Here is a 16,964-nt window from a genome sequence, read left to right as displayed (position 1 = left end):
CGGCGGCTACTGGGTGGGGGCGGTGACAGGCCCGGGCCCCGGCCCGGAAGTAGCCGGGGAGGCTGCGCAGGCGCCGGCGGAGGGGACCCGCGGGGAGCTGCGGCGGCGGCGAGCGGAGCTGGGAGGCGGCGCGGCCCGGCCGGGTGAGCTGGGGGGACCCCTAACCGCGGGGGGCAGCGCGGGGCCAGGCCACGGGTCATTAGCCCCCTGCTCCCTCCAGCCCAGCCTCCCCCCGGGGACCCTGGCGCCATTCCAGGGCCGATCCCCCCCCCGGCTTTGGGGCAGAGACGCGGTCCCTGGAGGGGGGCGGCAGGGCCGGGGGGTGAGAGCCCTGTGAGCCCCTCCCTGTCCGCCGCGACCGCCCCGGGTTGTCTTGCCCATGGCGGGTTTAAAGCGCACCGTGGGGGGCGGGGTCCCGGGGGCTGGGCTGGAGGCCCCCCCCCCCGGGCACGGGCTTTTCTGTATCGGGGGGGTTAGGCGTTTACTTCTTAGCAGCAAAGCGAAAGCCTTGTCTGCAGGCCCCAGCTGAGATGCATCAGCTACCCCAGTGCTGTGGGGCCAGGGACGCGACCCGCCCAGCGTGGTCGCAGTGACACGCTATAAACGTGCTGGGGGATGAGCTGGCCCGGTGTCAGGTGCTTTAACACCGGGAGAACCGCGTCCGCCCGGGTGAGGGTGGTGCTAGTAGAGGTGTGCTAGTTAAACACCAGCTCACACCTCTAAGGGACATGGTTATACTGGTATAAGAGCCAGACTCTCATGAATCCGGGAGCAAGGGCTCAATATATGGTGAAAGCTGGCAACTCTGCTAAGTCTTTCTGTGATGCTGAGCTACCGTCCCCTCCCCCCCCCATGGGTGCCTCGCAAATGTGTGCATTAATCCTTGTGACATCACTGTGAGAGGAAGAAGTTTTATTATTCCCACTTCACAGATGGGATTGGGGAGCCAGTGGGGGGTAGCGGGGAAAGGAAGGTCAGACAGATCTGACAAGGAACCAGGGTATGGGGGAAGAACTTGGAGAGGCTGTAGGGTGACCAGGTGTCCTGATTTTTGGGTCCTTTTCTTATATAGGCTCCTATTACACCCCCCGCCCTGATTTTTCACATTTGCTGTCTGGTCAACGTAAGTGGCTGGGCAAAGAGACTGGGTCAGGGGTAGCAATGAAACTGGACCAAGAGCCTGAGGAGGGAGACTAGGACTGGGAGACAGTGGGGTGGGAGAAAATGGGGGGTAAATCAAGGCCAGGTGGGAAGGAGAGAGACGTATCAGATAGGAAAGGGAACTGGGTTGGCAGGACAAAGAGACTTTCACTGGGACTACAAACTTTGAGGACTGGAAAATGAAATTGCCTAGGTTTGTTTCTGACTGGAAATCCCCTCTTTTGACGATTTTATAGTTCCTTTCTTAGCACTGGGCTCAGAGTGTAAATAGGCATCCTTTGTGAATCATACAATACTCAATTTATATATAGCCGGTCAGATAAACATCATTTGCCTGAAAGAACCTTGTTTGTTACCTCGTGACAAGTCACAATTCTCAAGAACATAATTTTCAGTATATATACATAACTCCTTACATATTATCCATACATACATTTTGCAAGGATTGTGACGACCAGTGTGACACAGGCTGTTAGTAGAGACCTTCTGTGACGCACATTGACAAACTAGTATGAAGATACCGGATCTTTGTGTACCCCTATGCCCTCAGACAGTTGGCACCAGGAGGTCCCTGGGTCACAATGATTTAATGGTTAAGACAGTTCAATGCTGCCTTGGGAAACTGAATTCTATCCCTGGCTCTGCCTAAGAGTCCTTATGTGATTCTGGGAAAGTCACTGAAACCAAACATTTCACAAGTATTCCTGAGGGCATTCTGCACCAAAAAATTAAAGATTCTGTGCACAATATTTTAAAATTGTGCAAAATACCACACGTTTTATTTGTCAAATAAATGTGGAGGCTCCAGCGTGGCACAGGGGAGCACAGGCCACTGGCTGTATAGAGGTGGGAGATTGTGGGAGGACATGGACTCAGCGGTGAGGCTGCACACAACCCTGACATAGCGCAAGGACTGGGTCCGCCTCAGAAACACCCCAGTGCCCTTCCCCTCTGTGCCAGGTGCACCAGGTCTGAGCAGGCAGGCTCAGCAAGGCAGGATCCAAGTGTGGAGAGGCTTAGTGTAGGGGGATCCAGGTGTGGGTTGTGAGGGTTCTGTGTGGGACAGTCTGGGTGTGGGTGGCTCAGTGGCGGATCGGGGTGCAGGGGGGATCTGGATACAAGGGTAATGGGACTCTACAGGGGAGTCCAGGTGAAGGTGGTTAGGACTCAGCAGTGGGGTGTCTGGGTGTTGTGGGGATAGCAAAGAGGAGGGAGCAAAGAAATCTGCAGGGGACATAAACTCTGTGCATGTGCATTGGTGCAGAATTCCCTCAGGAGTACTTTATCTCAGTATATGTGTGTTCATCTTTTTTTGGGTGCCCGACTTGAGACTGGGGTCTGATTTGCAGGAGTGCTGAGCAGTCACAGCTGCAGCTGAAGTCAATGGAAACAGTATTTTGAACATACAAAGTGTTATATTGCAAAGTACTCTGAAAATTTGTCTCTCTAAGGCCAGGTAGGTACTAAAAAGTTAGGTTGACCCAGCTACATTCCTCAGGGGTGTGAAAAATTCATGCTGCTGAGCAACTTAGCCAAGTCAACTTAGCCATTGGTGTAGACAGCACTAGGTCGATAGAATTGTTCTGCCAACCTTGCTACTGCCTCTTGGGGAGTTGGATTAACTACAATGACGGGAGAACTCCTCCTGTCACTCTAGTGAGAGTATACGCTGAAGCACTATAGCTGTCTTCTAGTGAAGACATAGCCTGATTCGGCACCTATAATTAATGGATATTTTTTACCTTAATCTCTCAGTGCCTCTGTTCCCCATCTATGGAATGGGGATAATACTGCTCCATCAAACAGGGGTGTTGTGAAAATAAGGTTTGTGAAGCACTCAGATGCTGTTGTTGTGACTTCTATAGAAAAGCCCATGAGAAAATTAATAATTCTATCTTCAGAGCAGGATCTGAATGTGAGCAGTAAATAAGGCATGGGCTGGCCACATTGAATAGTGAGGAGAAAACAAAATATTGAATAGAGGGCCATCAGTTTTGTGCACTGAGTCAGGTATCCTGTGGAAATCATGTAATTAAAGACTGTATCATAAAGAATATGCATAAAAGGACATTTCTTAACTTTTGAATGCTTAACTTTGCAACTTTAATAATGTTCTTTTAACATCATTTTTGTGTATGTAATATCAGTGTAGATTAGGTTAGATTCCTTATTGACAAGCTGAATTAGCAGAAGCCACTCTTAAACTGAAATGAGAATGTGGTTTATCTAAGTTTAAAAGCACCTAAATTGGTGCAAGTTTGTGTGTAGACAAAGTCTTGCAGTGAGTCTGGGTGAGAATTAGAGTTTCAGTGCAGTGCCTCAACTACAAAGTAGTGCTCCTCTATTAGTTCCCATTTCAGCAAGGTACATAAGCCTGTGCCTAACTTTAAGCCTGTGTAGGCCCGATGGGAGTATTCACATACTTAGATACATACTTAACTTTAAGAATCTTGCTGTTCTGGGACTTTAGGCATGAGTTTTCCCAATATGTTCATGGTCTAATTCTTCAATTTGTGCAGCAGCTCAATAAATTAAGCAAAAATACTTCTATTAGTGAGGAACTCAATACCCTTTAAAAACATAAAAGTCTGTTTCACATATTGCCTCTATAATACTTTACATCCCCCCAAGAGTTTTAGATGCACTAATCTTTGCAGTCCCTCCCATTTTGTATCTGGTGCAACTGAGGTATACAGATTAAGTGACTTTTTCTAAGACCAAACAGTAGATATCAGAGTGGGCATTAAAGTTGTGGAGCTACTATTTTTATTTTTAGTCTACTAGGCCACATTGTCCTCGCAAGGAAAACATGAGCAACAATAACAACAATCAATTAGAAAATTCTTAGATTGTAATACCCTTCTAAAAGACGGAAAGATGGAATATGAAAGGTCTCAATAGACTTATAGTGCAATTAATTTATTAAGTAGAACTGGGTCTTAAATAAACTCACTTCTCATAGAGAGGAATTCATATTATAGTTCTAGTGAGCAGAGTAGTTTCCCCATCAATTAGAACTGCCATTTGCCAGACAAACTCACATAAAAAAAAAGCCGGTTAGATGAGGAGAATTTTTTGGTGGGGAGGCTTCATGCTGGATATAAGTCATTAAGGTGTCATACAGGAGATGTGTAGAATATGTATAAAAGAATAATTTCCCACTGAGTTCAGTGAGGTCTCAAGCTATATTCTTCCCTATGAGGAAGAGTTTTGTAGAAGTTCTTTCTGGCAGAAATTCTTGAGTTACAATCTTAGTTCTGTCACTCAACTCCCTCATAGTCTGGGGTAGGTTGCTTTCTGTGCCTCATTTTCACAGTCAGTAAAATAGGGTTAATCAGGACTCAAAGGCTTATATACCTTGTAGCCAGAGGAGGAGATTTCATAACAGGAGATGCCTTGCTGTCTGGGCCCAAATGCTGGTGAGAACTCCAGTTCCCAACGAGCTGCTAGAATTCCTGCTTGGGCACAGTCCTTGAACCCTGCCTGAGTGGTGCTCTGTCTCGTATCTGCCTTGGTTAGTAGGTGTCTAGAAAGGAGAAAGAGCTTTCTCTCTGTTAGTCCTCCCAGAGCTTCTTTCAGCATATAGGTGTCTGCAATGATTAAGTGCAGTGCCTGTTTCTTCTGTTGCTCAAAGCAATTGCATGCAACAGCAGAATGATACACCTGACTTTGATCAGTTTCAGAGCTGCAGAATAGCAGCTATCAAAATAAGTCTTTGAACTTGAGAAGGCTCTAAGCTGCAGCAGTGGTGAGCACTTAGGAAAACTGCACTGAATAAATTTACATTTAGCAATTCTAAAGACTAGAAACTTGTATTTAATGAAATCTCAGGTTCTGGAGAAGTTAATATAATTGACTTTCCCCCACCTAGTGGGCAGGGAAAGTTTTAAACTCATTAGAGGCAAGTAGGTTATTTTAAGTCCTAGGAATGCTTACCTCCATCTGTCCGAAGGGTGTTGAAAGAATTAATTGGTTAATGTTTATAAACTCTGAACAAGTAAAGTACAAATTACTAAGTTGATTTTGTATCTGTTTACAGTAGCGACAGTTATGGAAGGAAATGGAAAAACTTCTGCATCAAGTCATGTGAAAGTAAGTTTTGTATTGTTTATAAGAAAATTCTGCAGCCCTGGCATTATGTACTTGCAAAAATTCCAGAAATTGCAAATATACTGTATATACTTGTTCATAAGCCAAATATTTTTGGTAAAAAAGTGATGCATCAAAGAGTGGGGGTCGGCTTATAAACTGGTCTACACCAAAATTTGATGATTTTAAACTCCATGGAATCATTGAATTGAATATCTAATACATTTTCGTTTTGTTTACTTGGAGTGTCTGCAGGCATGGAGCCCCTCAGCTCCCTGTGGCAGTGGTTTCCAGCCAATGGTCCTTTATGATATGTAGATGTTGGTTGTCAATTCAGAAGTATTGTTTTGGGGTTTTATTGTTCTTGAGAGGGGATTTTAAAAACTTCTTCTTTTGAGAAAATGTAGGTTGATTTCTTTGAAAGTTGTATTCTTTCTGTTTTCTCTTTATCTTTCCATGAAACTGGCATGCTAAGATTAGAATTGGATGTAAGTGAATCAGAAAAGAAGAGAAAGTTACAAGTGGAGGGTGGATCTATTTTTATCCTGAAGGCATATGCACGGAGTAATTAATGAATTTAACTCAGGATTTTTTGTTTGTTTGTTTTTGTCTCCACTTCCCCCTGCCTAGTCTATTAAGATTTAACATTAATTTTCTAGTGTGATAGGAAAGACAAACCAGGAATAGGGAACCATAAATACTACCTTCAGATTCAAGTTACAGTCGGTATTTCTCTTTTTCCATGTTCTTAACTTGGCCTAAGGGGTGAGAAGGGTGAAAATACATGATTTCACAGTGCTAGGGGAGAGCTGAATCATTTAATTTTAACTGATAATTAATGTAAAACTAACATTCTCTACTTCCAGTTTCGCATACCAAAGAAGAAACCAAACACAAAGTCAGAGGATGTCCATATTCAGTCCCCTTTGTCAAGGCTCACAGACTCCCACCAATGGGACTGCCCTTTACAAGAGGTAAGTAGAAGCTACTTAAAATCTGTTTTATTTGAAACTTTTCAAAATGAAACGTGTTAGGAACACATTATACATTTCTTGTTTGTTCTGAAATTGAGCACTGTTTTCCATCTATCAAAACAAGGTCTCAGCTGCAGGAGTGGTGAGTGGGGCGGGGCTGTCATTAACGAGACAGAGGCTCAGGTTGCAGTATGAGGACCTGATTGCAATATTGCCAGCCCCACATGTTCAAAACTCATGAGCCTGGCTTGAAACAACCCCCCCTCCCCCTGAGATTATCTTAAAAATATTTTTTTTTAAAAATATATATTTGGGGTTCATTTTGTCTTCTGGTTTCTGAGTTTTCAGGTTAAACCAGAGGTTCCCAAACTTTCACAACCTGTGAACCCCTTTCATTAAAAATGTCAAGTCTCGTGAACCCCCTCCTAAAAATGAATATTTCCAGGGATTTTCTCCTTTACCTGAGCATAAATTATAAAAGCATCGATCTTGGAAATATAAAATTTGTTTTTATGACATGCTTATTACACACTATTTATTATTAATTATTATGTATCATTACAGTATTTTTATTACATTATGAAAATTGTAACACTTTTCTAAGATCTCACTTTTGTAGCTTGTATCTTTTTGAATAAACCTGTTATAAGACAAGGCTCCTATGTTTCATCCAGGAGTATCAGATGTGAAACAGCATGAAGGTATTTAAGAAGTCAACTCAAAGAGTTCCTCATACACAAGCATTCGGGTCTCAAGCAGTCTAAGCAAACAACGCACGTTACAACAAAGCTTAAACTTGTTCTTCATAATAATTTAAAAAACAATACTAGCTGCCTATTTAATTTTAAAAACAGCAAAAAATATCCACCTCCCTTTTCATTTCTTCTAAGGAGTCTTGAAGTTTAAATCTCCTCGGTGTAATAGATATGGTTGCTTTGATCTGCTTAGCTCTTAAAAGTCCAGGGGCTCCGGGCTGCTGGCCCAGTGCTGCCCAGAGTCCCTAGGGACAGCTCTGTCCGTCATTAGGGAATTTTTTCCCAACAACCCCCTGTAACATTTTGCAAACCTCCAGGGGTTCACGAACCCCAGTTTGGGAACCACTGAGTTAAACTGATGTCATGTTGTGAAGCTTTTCTCTGCAACCATGTGGATTAGAAACTTACTTTAAAAAAAAAAAGAAAACTGAGATTCTGGAATCCCAGAGATGGGACGTAAAGAAAAACATGAAATAGTGTGAGCCTTAAGATAAAATTGTGAGAGTTGGCAACATTGTAATTTTGATATTAAGACTCATGCATGCCTAGACAGTCTTCTTTTGCTGAAAAGATTCCTTATTAAAGACTGTCTTAATCTTCTCCGTCATTTGTAGAAACAAATAATTACCAAGTAATTTACTTTCAAAATTCATTAAATGAGATATAAAGATGCTTGATGTCAGGAGTGTGTTGTGGTGCTATTAAGTAGTATTTTAACTCAGCACTGAAACGTCATTTCTGATCATGCCCACAGTATGCTAGCTGCTGTGCAAACAGAAATGATGGCATAGGCTCTGCCCCAAAGAGCTTAGGCTGAAGCTTTCAAAAGAACATAAAGGACTTTTGAGCACAAGTCCCATTGAAAGTCACTGCTCCTGAATCCATTAGGTGCTTGTAAAAAACTGCTCTTTCCACTCTTAAAGACAACACAGATGGAGGGGAAGGCACAAGGGAACATACAGTTTAGGTGATCAGGTGGTGACTGTCTATTTCCTAACAAAGTATGCTAAATCTGGGGCGGGGGTGGGGGGGTTTGGTTTGGTGCAAAATACAGATTATCTTCAAGTGACCTACAATCTTATAGAATCAGCTGCTTGGCTTTTTATAAGCTTCATGTCAGAAGAGTATGTTCAGGAAGGATCTGTCTATGAAGAGGTTTAGTATTCCCCACTTGCTGAATGTACTAAACCTAACCTTCTTCTAATTGCTAACATGTTTATCTATGTAGCAGTTAAAAATAAATCTTGAAAGAGGGAGGAGAGGATCTTCATCTGTGTTCCTGTGTGTAACTGGGATCAGAGTGCTCGGAAGCAACAGGCTTTTCACTAGTAAACTGCCTTGTTACTCTGTGGTACACTCTTATCAGCGTCCTTGGCTCCTTGAGCTCTGTACTTACTATGTAATTTTGAGTGCTACTGAGTCTGAGGTTGCAGTATATACACCTCTACCCCAATAGAACACTGTCCTCGGGAGCCAAAAATTCTTACTGCGTTATAGGTGAAACCGTGTTATATCGAACTTGCTTTGATCTGCCAGAGCGCACAGCCCGCCCTGCCCCGAGCGCTGCTTTACCACATTATATCAGAATTCGTGTTATATCGGGTCGTGTTATATCGGGGTAGAGATGTATACACTTATGGACTAATTTTTAAACATCACTGCTCTGTCAGTTTGTTGTTCTTGTATGTATTTATGGCTTCTGGATCCCCATTATCTTCAGCTCTGTTGCTGTTGGCATAACCTCTGCATTTACTTGCTCCTAGGTTTTGACATCCTTGTTACCCTGTGCATAACATCATTCAGTACTTTTCTCTGGGGAGCTTCAACACTGCTCAGAAGCTAGGAATAAGGCATGTGATTCTCCAGCTACCTCCCTCTCTCACGGCTCCACTTCCCAATACCCTCACAGTTATTGTGGAAAGTAACTGTAGCAAGACTTGCTCTGTCATTGCAATTTGAGTGTTGGATTATCTCCTTCTTGATGTCCATCTAGCTCCACCTTTAAGAAACACCTCAGCTTCTAATCTGGACAGCTCTTAGCTTTCTGCAGCTTCCCTATGCTCCTTTCAGCCTATACATCTGAGAGCTTCATTCTGGGCCTTGCAGTCACTTGGGTGTTTGCTCCCTTTAATAATAACACTGTTTAACCTTAAGGGAGTGCAATGCACAAGATTACTTCAAAATGTTTTACAAAGCTGTGTAAATATCAACCCATTCTACAGATAGAAATGGAGGTGCATTTGTAAAATGGGTTGTCTAAGATCACACGGCAGGTCACAGTGCGGGAGCTGGGAATAGAACTCAAGTCTCTTGACCTTCGGTCTAGTGCTCCAGCCACTGGATCATGCTAAAGCACACTAATTCATAGTCTCTGCTGCATGACTACCATATTTTGCATTACTAGTCATCAACTGAATTGAACCTTAAGTTATGTTAAGACTTAAGTCAGAAGCATGTCAGCTGTGGTAGCCAACATCACCTCTCTTCCTGCTAGGGAGATTGGCAGATCAGTTCCCTACACTTTAACAAAATTAATTGCTTGGACCGAGTGTCCTTTAAAATAATTAAAGTTTGGCTTCCTGCTATTACAGCATCCATTTCCACCAGCCTCATTTCTTACCTGCTACTTATTTACTGAGGGCTCTGTGTTTTAAGTCCTTTATTTGTGTTTGGCCCCTTCTGATCTCTCAGGTTTTTTTTGCTTGTTGTTTCTTCTTTTTTTTAAATTCAGCTCTCATGATTAAACAGATTTATGTTTCATCTGCATGTAGGAGCCAATGTCCATCTTGGAGATGTACTTCCTAGTGTTGCCTGCTAGTTTTCTTCCTTATTAGATATCATCCTTGAGAGAGATCATCCTTGAAGCTTTCAGTGGAATTCCATTAGACAGATCTGTACTACACTGGCAACAAATAATGTCCCATTGTTCCCTGATGGTGGTAGAGACAGAGTTATCTGCTGTAGTTGGCAGACCCAGCCTTACTATTTTTGGGTGGGCCTGCAGAACAGTTTTTTGCCACCAGCCTTTCACAGTTTTGGGGGCAATCCAACATGATCCACACCACTATGCATAAGGAAAGCCCTCAAGATTTTGGAGTGGGGATGGATACTTTCTTTGAGGCACAACCCAAACTGAGTTGATTCGTGTGTGTGTGTGAAATCTTCAGATTTCCCTTTGTGTCCCCATCAAAGTCTTCTACTGCAGAAGTGAGTGAGGCCGTTTGCTTGTGTGCTTTCAACCGTGCTGATCCATTGGCATCAAATTATATGTTCTGGTCGGTCTCTCTCTCTCTCTCTCTCTCTCTCTCTCTCTCTCTCTCTCTGAAAGCTGATATATGCTCCTTTATATCTTCAGCTCTCCCGAAAATGGAGGGGACAGGAAGGACATAAAGACTGTCTCTGGCTTTGGAGAACTCATTGTGTTTCTATAGTTTCTTGTTACTAATTACTGGTCAAAAAGGAACTGACGGTTTAGGACATTAGTAACAATTGTGTCTCACCATTGTGTTGTGAAACAGGGTTCTGCCATGCCACCCATCATGGAGGCCGTCTAACAGCTATAGTTTTTAACATTACAGAGCATTCAGATCTTAGTGAAGATTTGGTTGATTCACTTAGATTAGTGATACTCAGACTTCAGTGGTTCAGGAGCTAATTTAGTGATCAGCATTATCCAAAAGAGCCACAGTAGTATGAATGACAGGGAAACTTTTAGTTTTTATATATATTATTCTCAGAGCAAATAAGTTAATAACTTGGTGAAAGTTGATAACTTAATTGGTTAATTGCGTAGTAAAAAGCATCCTGATTGGTTAATAACTTAGACTGGTTAATAATTAAATCACACAGTGTTTTAATACCATGTGCTGCAAAGAGCAGCAGGAGACACATTAAAGAGCCACTTGCAGCTTGAGAGCCACAGTCTGAGTATCACTGACATATATCAAATTAAGTCACTTGTTAAGGGAATTAAGCCAGGCAGATATCTTACTGGCTCATGATTGATATTGAACAAACCCACTGCAAAAGCACATGTGCTCTTTTCTTAAGTAAAAGTTAATAATGCGGTTGTCCTGCACAAACAGTCAAATTTCTTAGGGAAAGGGCAGATTTGACACCTGGTTGGTGCTATTCATACAAATGCTGGAAATCATAGTGGTTTCAATACTTTATATTCTTTTAACTGAATGTCTGGTTTTCTTTGCTGCTGGCCTTTTATACTACGTAAGCAGTTATGTTCTTTCAAGCTCTGTCCTTCTCATCACTCTTCCACCTATCCTTACCTCTTCCCCATACATTAACCGTCATTTCATTTTTAAAACTTCTTCATTATTAGACCTTTTATTTAAATTGCAGTGGAAATTAAGGGCAAGAAATCAAGCGCCTTATCCACAGTGGAAAAGACAAAGGGACTTTGACAGACCCAGCTTCACTGGCGAAGGACCAACAATTGGGTAAGATGTCTCACATCAAAACTAGCTCATTTTACATTATAGTGTTTTACCTATTCTGAGTGTTACAAACCTTTCTTGAACGCAGATATCCTTATTTTCTACACAATTATTAGGGGAATACAAATGCTACTTTCATAACTGTTTAGAAAGCCCATATTGAGATTAATGGCTAGGGATGTGTTTATGTAGTAATCGTATGGTATTATAAATTCATAAATAGATTATAAGTAGGGCTGACGATTACTTGTAGTTAACTCACACGATTAAAAATGAATCACAATTTTAAAAAATCATAATTAATCACACTGTTAAACAATAGAATACCAACTGACATTTATTAAATATTTTTTGATGTTTTTCTAAATTTTCAAATATATTGATTTCAATTACAACACAATACAAAGTGTACAGTGTTCACTTTATATTTTTATTACAAATATTTGCACTGTAAAAATGATAAAAGAAATAGTATTTTTCAGTTCACCTCCTACAAGTACTGTAGTGCAATCTCTCTATTGTGAAAGTGCAACTTATAAATGTAGATTTTTTTTTTTGTTACATAACTGCACTCAAAAGCAAAACAGTGTAAAACTTCAGAGCCTACAAGTGCACTCAGTCCTACTTCTTGTTCAGCCAATCGCTAAGACAAACAAGTTTGTTTACATTTACGGGACATACTGCTGCCTGCTTCTTATTAATAATTTCACCTGAAAGTGAGAACAGACATTCAAATGGCACTGCTGTAGCCGGCGTTGCAAGATACTTACGTACCAGATATGCTAAACATTCATATGCTTCTTCATGCTTCGGCCTCTATTCCAGGGGACATGCTTTCATGTTGATGATACTCGTTTTAAAAAAAAAAAAATGCATTAATTAAATTTGTGACTGAACTCCTTGGGGAGAATTGTATGTCTCCTGTTCTGTTTTACCTGTGTTCTGCCATACATTTCATGTTATATCAGTCTCGGATGATGAACCAGCACATGTTCGTTTTCAGAACACTTTCACAGCAGTTTTGACAAAGCACAAAGAAAGTACTAATGTTAGATTTCTAAAGATAGCTGTAATACTCGACCCAAGGTTTAAGAATCTGAAGTGCCATCCAAAATCTGAGAGGGCTGAGGTGTGGAGCATGCTTTCAGAAATCTTAAAAGAGCAACACTTGGATGCAGAAACTATAGAACCTGAGCCACCAAAAAAAAAAAAATCAACCTTCTGCTGGTGGCATCTGACTCAGATGATGAAAATGAACATGCGTCGGTCCGCTCTGCTTTGGATCGTTATCGAGCAGAACCCATCATCAGCATGGACGCATGTCCTGTGGAATGGTGGTTGAAGCATGAAGGGTCATATGAATCTTTAGCACATCTGGCATGTAAATATCTTGCGATGCTGGCTACAACAGTGTCATGCGAATGCCTGTTCTCACTTTCAGGCGACATTGTAAACAAGAAGTGGGCAGCATTATCTCCTGCAAATTGTAACCAAACTTGTTTGTCTGAGTGATTGGCTGAAGTAGGACTGAGTGGACTTGTAGGCTCTAAAGTTTTATGTTGTTTTGTTTTTGAATGCTGTTGTGTTTTTATTCATAATTCTACATTTGTAAGTTTAACTTTCATGATAAAGAGACTGCACTACAGTACTTGTATTACGTGAATTGAAAAATACTATTTCTTTTTTACAGTGCAAATACTGTATTTGTAATAAACACATATAAAGTGAGCACTGTACACATATTCTGTGTTGTAATTAAATCAATTTATTTGAAAAAGTAGAAGACATCCAACAATATTTAAATAAATGGTATTCTATTACTGTTTAACAGCGCAGTTAATTGCAATTAATTTTTTTAATTACTTAACAGTCCTAATTACAAGCTTTACTTTGTTATAAGATTTCTCACAAAGTTGGATGGCAACATCAAACTAGGAATACAAATCTAACAGGTAATTGAGGCCTTGTCTACACTATGGGGGTAAGTTGACCTAAGTTACACTCCAGTTACGTGAATAACATAGCTGGAGTCAATGTAGCTTAGGCTGACTTGCTCTGCTGTCACCACCGCGCTGTGTCAATGGGAGACTCTCCCCCATCCACTTGCCTTACTCTTCTTGTTCCGGTGGAGTACTGGAGTGAACTGAAGAGCGCTCTGCAGTTGATTTAGCTGGTCTTCACTGGACCTGCTAAATCGATCCCCGCTGCATCGATCGCAGCAGCATAGATCCCTGGTAAGTGTGGCCTAAGTCAGGACATTCTTTGGCCTGTGTTATGCAGGAGGTTAGATTAGATGATCACAGTGGTTCTTTGTGGCTTTATTATCTGTGAATCTGTGCCAATTAAATTCTTTGATGTCCTTAGATGAAGACTGTTACTCTTTAAGTACAGATTATTATTTCAGCACCTGCTGCTCTTGTGGCTTTTTTTCCCCCCAAATTGGTTTCCAGGTCACCTTTCAAATATATACATCATTGTGGGATCTCTGACAGATCATAAATAAGTTGTTTTTGTCAGCTGTCAAAGGAAAACAAAGCCAACCAACATGATTAGCAGTACTGAGAAGTTAGATACAAGCATGTTCTCAGACCTCTTAAGTGAGTGAATGTGTGAGGTGGTGTGATTTACAGAATCTTTATACTGATAACCTTTTTTGTCATTGGTATGTTTTGGTTTTCCTCAGAGGTTAGTAGTGAATTGCATAGAAAACATTTGCTCTGTAGCAACTGGATAGCTATGTATGTTAAAGAACATGTTTGAGAAATCACATGCGGAAGGAATAAGAGTATTTAACAAAGCTAAATGTTAAGAATTCTTAGATTCAGTGTTGGTGACAGAAATTAAGTATTTTGATTTCATGGTGCAATTAAATCTACATAATTTAAACAATTAGATAATTCCAGTTATTTCTAGTTTGCGGATTGCAGAATTAGGATAATTCTCTATCTCATGGTTGGTATTTAGAATAAACTCATTTATGAAGTAGTTTCTTGGAAGGAAAACGTTCTAGAAGTGCAAACTTTTGAAGAAGCAGCTATAGTTTAAGGAAATGCTTAATGCCAAAGTATGTCAGGTGATTCTGCACCTTTTACTCAATGTGTAAGTGACCACAAAGATTTCTTTGGTGATCAGTTAGCCCTGCATTTATGTATAATAACTACTCACTTAATGTTGTAGTTATGTTCCTGAAAAATGCTACTTTAAGTGAAACGATGTTAAGAAAATCCAATTTCCCCAGAAGAATTAATGTAAATGGGCAGAGGGTAGGTTCCAGGGAAATTTTTTCCCCCTGACAAAAGACATCACACTCACACTCACACACAGTTTTAAACAAACAATTTAATACTGTATACAGCAATGATGATTGTGAAGCTTGGTTGAGGTGGTGAAGTTAGAGGGTACAAGAGGGTGGGATATTTCCCAGGGAATGCCTTACTGCTAAATGATGAACTAGCACTCAGCTGAGCCCTCAAGGGTTAACACGTTGTTAATGTAGCCTCACACTCTACAAGGCAGCATGAATGGAGGGAGAGGAGACAGCATGGCAGAGAGAGACACACACACACACCTTTTATGTGAGAGTGAGAGACTGGTGTTGCCCCTTTAAGTACGCTGACCCCACTCTAAATACATTGCCTTTTTAAGTAGATCAGCAAGTTGAGACAGCAGCTGCTGCCAGCAAGCTCCTTCCTTCCTGAGCCCTATCTCCCCCCACCTCCTCCCCACTCTGTGGAGATGGGGGGCAGGAGTGGGGGGAGGGGGACACCCTGACATTAGAACCCCTCTTCCCTACCACCCCCCCCCCCTGCACAGCAAGCAGGAGGCTCCCAGAAGCAGCTCCAAGGCAGAAGGCAGGAGCAGCATAGGGCAGTGCGGGGAGGGACAGATGAACTGCTGGGCAATTGATAGCCTGCTGGGCGGCTGCCGCACAGGGAACTTAGGGGAGCTGACTGGGTTGCTGCTGATCCACCTTTCCACCTGGTTCCAAGCCCCCACTAGCTAGCTCCAGCGGGCTGCTCTTCCTGCAAGCAGTGGACAAAGCAGGCGGCTGCCAAACAACATTATAAGGGAGCATTGCACAACTTTAAACGAGCATGTTCTCTAATTGATCAGCAATGAAACAACATTAACTGGGCCGACTTTAAGTGAGGAGTTACTGTATTGAATGCTGCAAACTGTTGTAGGTAAGAGGTATGCTTCACAGAAATTCTGACTTAACTTTCCTGCTTCTCCAAAGGCATAAATGTCTGCACTGGCTTTGATGCTCCAGAATGCATCCTTCTTTAACATTAGATATAAGGGAGCAACTGGCAGGCAAGGAAGCTTTTCTGTTCCACCACATCCAACTTAAAAACTGGAGTTATTGCAACCCTTGTGTTGTGATTTGATATTCCAGTGGGGATTACTTTCTTCTCTCTGTGATGCCAGATAACATTATTGGAGTGTTGTAGTAGACCTTGAACTGGCCATTGTGACTTTGGGAAACTTAAAGAAAATAGATACCTTTGGAATCCATTACACAAATTACTTTCACTTGATATTTGAGGTAGAGGTGCATAGTCATAGGGTTAAATACTTTTCCAAAAACTCATTGCAGACACGCTAATAAGAGAGTGATTAGTAATATAGTGAGGCATCAAATGTTCATAAGTTAATTTATGCTTTTCAAGAATTTTTTTTTTTAAGGCAAGATTTGTACAGAAAATTGAGATGTTGAGAACAAAATTAATCAAGGGATACAATAAGAAATTCTTTAATTGCATATTCACCAGTGCTAGCAGGCTGGATAATAAATTAGAGGAGTTGCGTATTTAAGAGAGTATAATCTTGACCTAGTTGGTGGTATATAAACCTGTTGGGAAGATTCTTATAATTGAAATGTTAAAATAAATGGAATTTAGGAAGGATGAAGTGGGCAAAAGGGGAGGTGGACTAGCACTCCATGTCAAAAATGGCGTTATCTATTTCCTGAGTGATACATCAGACCTCCGGCATGCTGGCAATACTAACATGTCCTGGGACTAAAAACTATAGAAGACAATTTCCTAACTCAACAAGTTGCTCCAACCCAGGGGAATTCTGTATTAGACCTCATTGTGACAGACAGACATTGATTGCAGAACTGGTGATTGCTTAGTGATGCAAGTGATTTATGACTTAATTACATTTGTTGTGTGCAAACAGAATAAAGTCCAAGGTAGTAATATATATTTGGTTCTTTAAAGGGCCAGTTTCATAAAGCTGATAACAATTATGGGCCAAATCAGCTGAAGAAAGAATTTAAATAGAAAGGTGTAAATGTCAATTGGGAACTGTTTAAGAATATTTTACTAAATACCCAAAATGCCATAATTGAGAAAGAAGGGAATAAGAAACACAAACAACCACCAAAAAAGACCTATCTTAAAGGAAAAGTTTGGGACAGGTTCCCACCCTGGTCGGGAGTGGGTGGGGGTAAAGAGCTCCTCTGGACTCAGTTAGCCCTGACCTGGTGCACCTGGCCTGTTGCACATGGAGAGAAATGACCCCTTAAA

General features: G+C 41.4%; 1 protein-coding gene across 12 annotated transcripts in view; it reads left to right on the top strand.

Moving 5' to 3' along the window:
- SENP7 (SUMO specific peptidase 7) overlaps window positions 1-16,964 on the top strand; it is an 87,766-nt gene that overhangs the window by 659 nt on the left and 70,143 nt on the right. For 5 of the 12 annotated variants that reach the window (XM_045001772.1, XM_045001770.1, XM_045001764.1 and 2 more), the window contains exons 2-4: window positions 5,201-5,253; window positions 6,117-6,224; window positions 11,336-11,433. In XM_045001772.1, the coding sequence (XP_044857707.1) occupies window positions 5,212-5,253; window positions 6,117-6,224; window positions 11,336-11,433 (248 nt within the window). In that variant the 5' untranslated portion in view covers window positions 5,201-5,211. Of the gene's footprint in view, window positions 1-83; window positions 144-2,514; window positions 2,618-4,594; window positions 4,676-5,200; window positions 5,254-6,116; window positions 6,225-11,335; window positions 11,434-16,964 lie in introns of those variants that run through there. The other 7 variants (XM_045001773.1, XM_045001776.1, XM_045001765.1 and 4 more) reach the window with 6 other exon arrangements.

Source organism: Mauremys mutica, chromosome 1, assembly GCF_020497125.1.
Source record: "Mauremys mutica isolate MM-2020 ecotype Southern chromosome 1, ASM2049712v1, whole genome shotgun sequence".
In the NCBI taxonomy this organism is placed as follows: domain Eukaryota; kingdom Metazoa; phylum Chordata; order Testudines; family Geoemydidae; genus Mauremys; species Mauremys mutica.
Note: the sequence above shows the minus strand (reverse complement) of the source record. Positions and strands in the feature narration are given on the sequence as shown.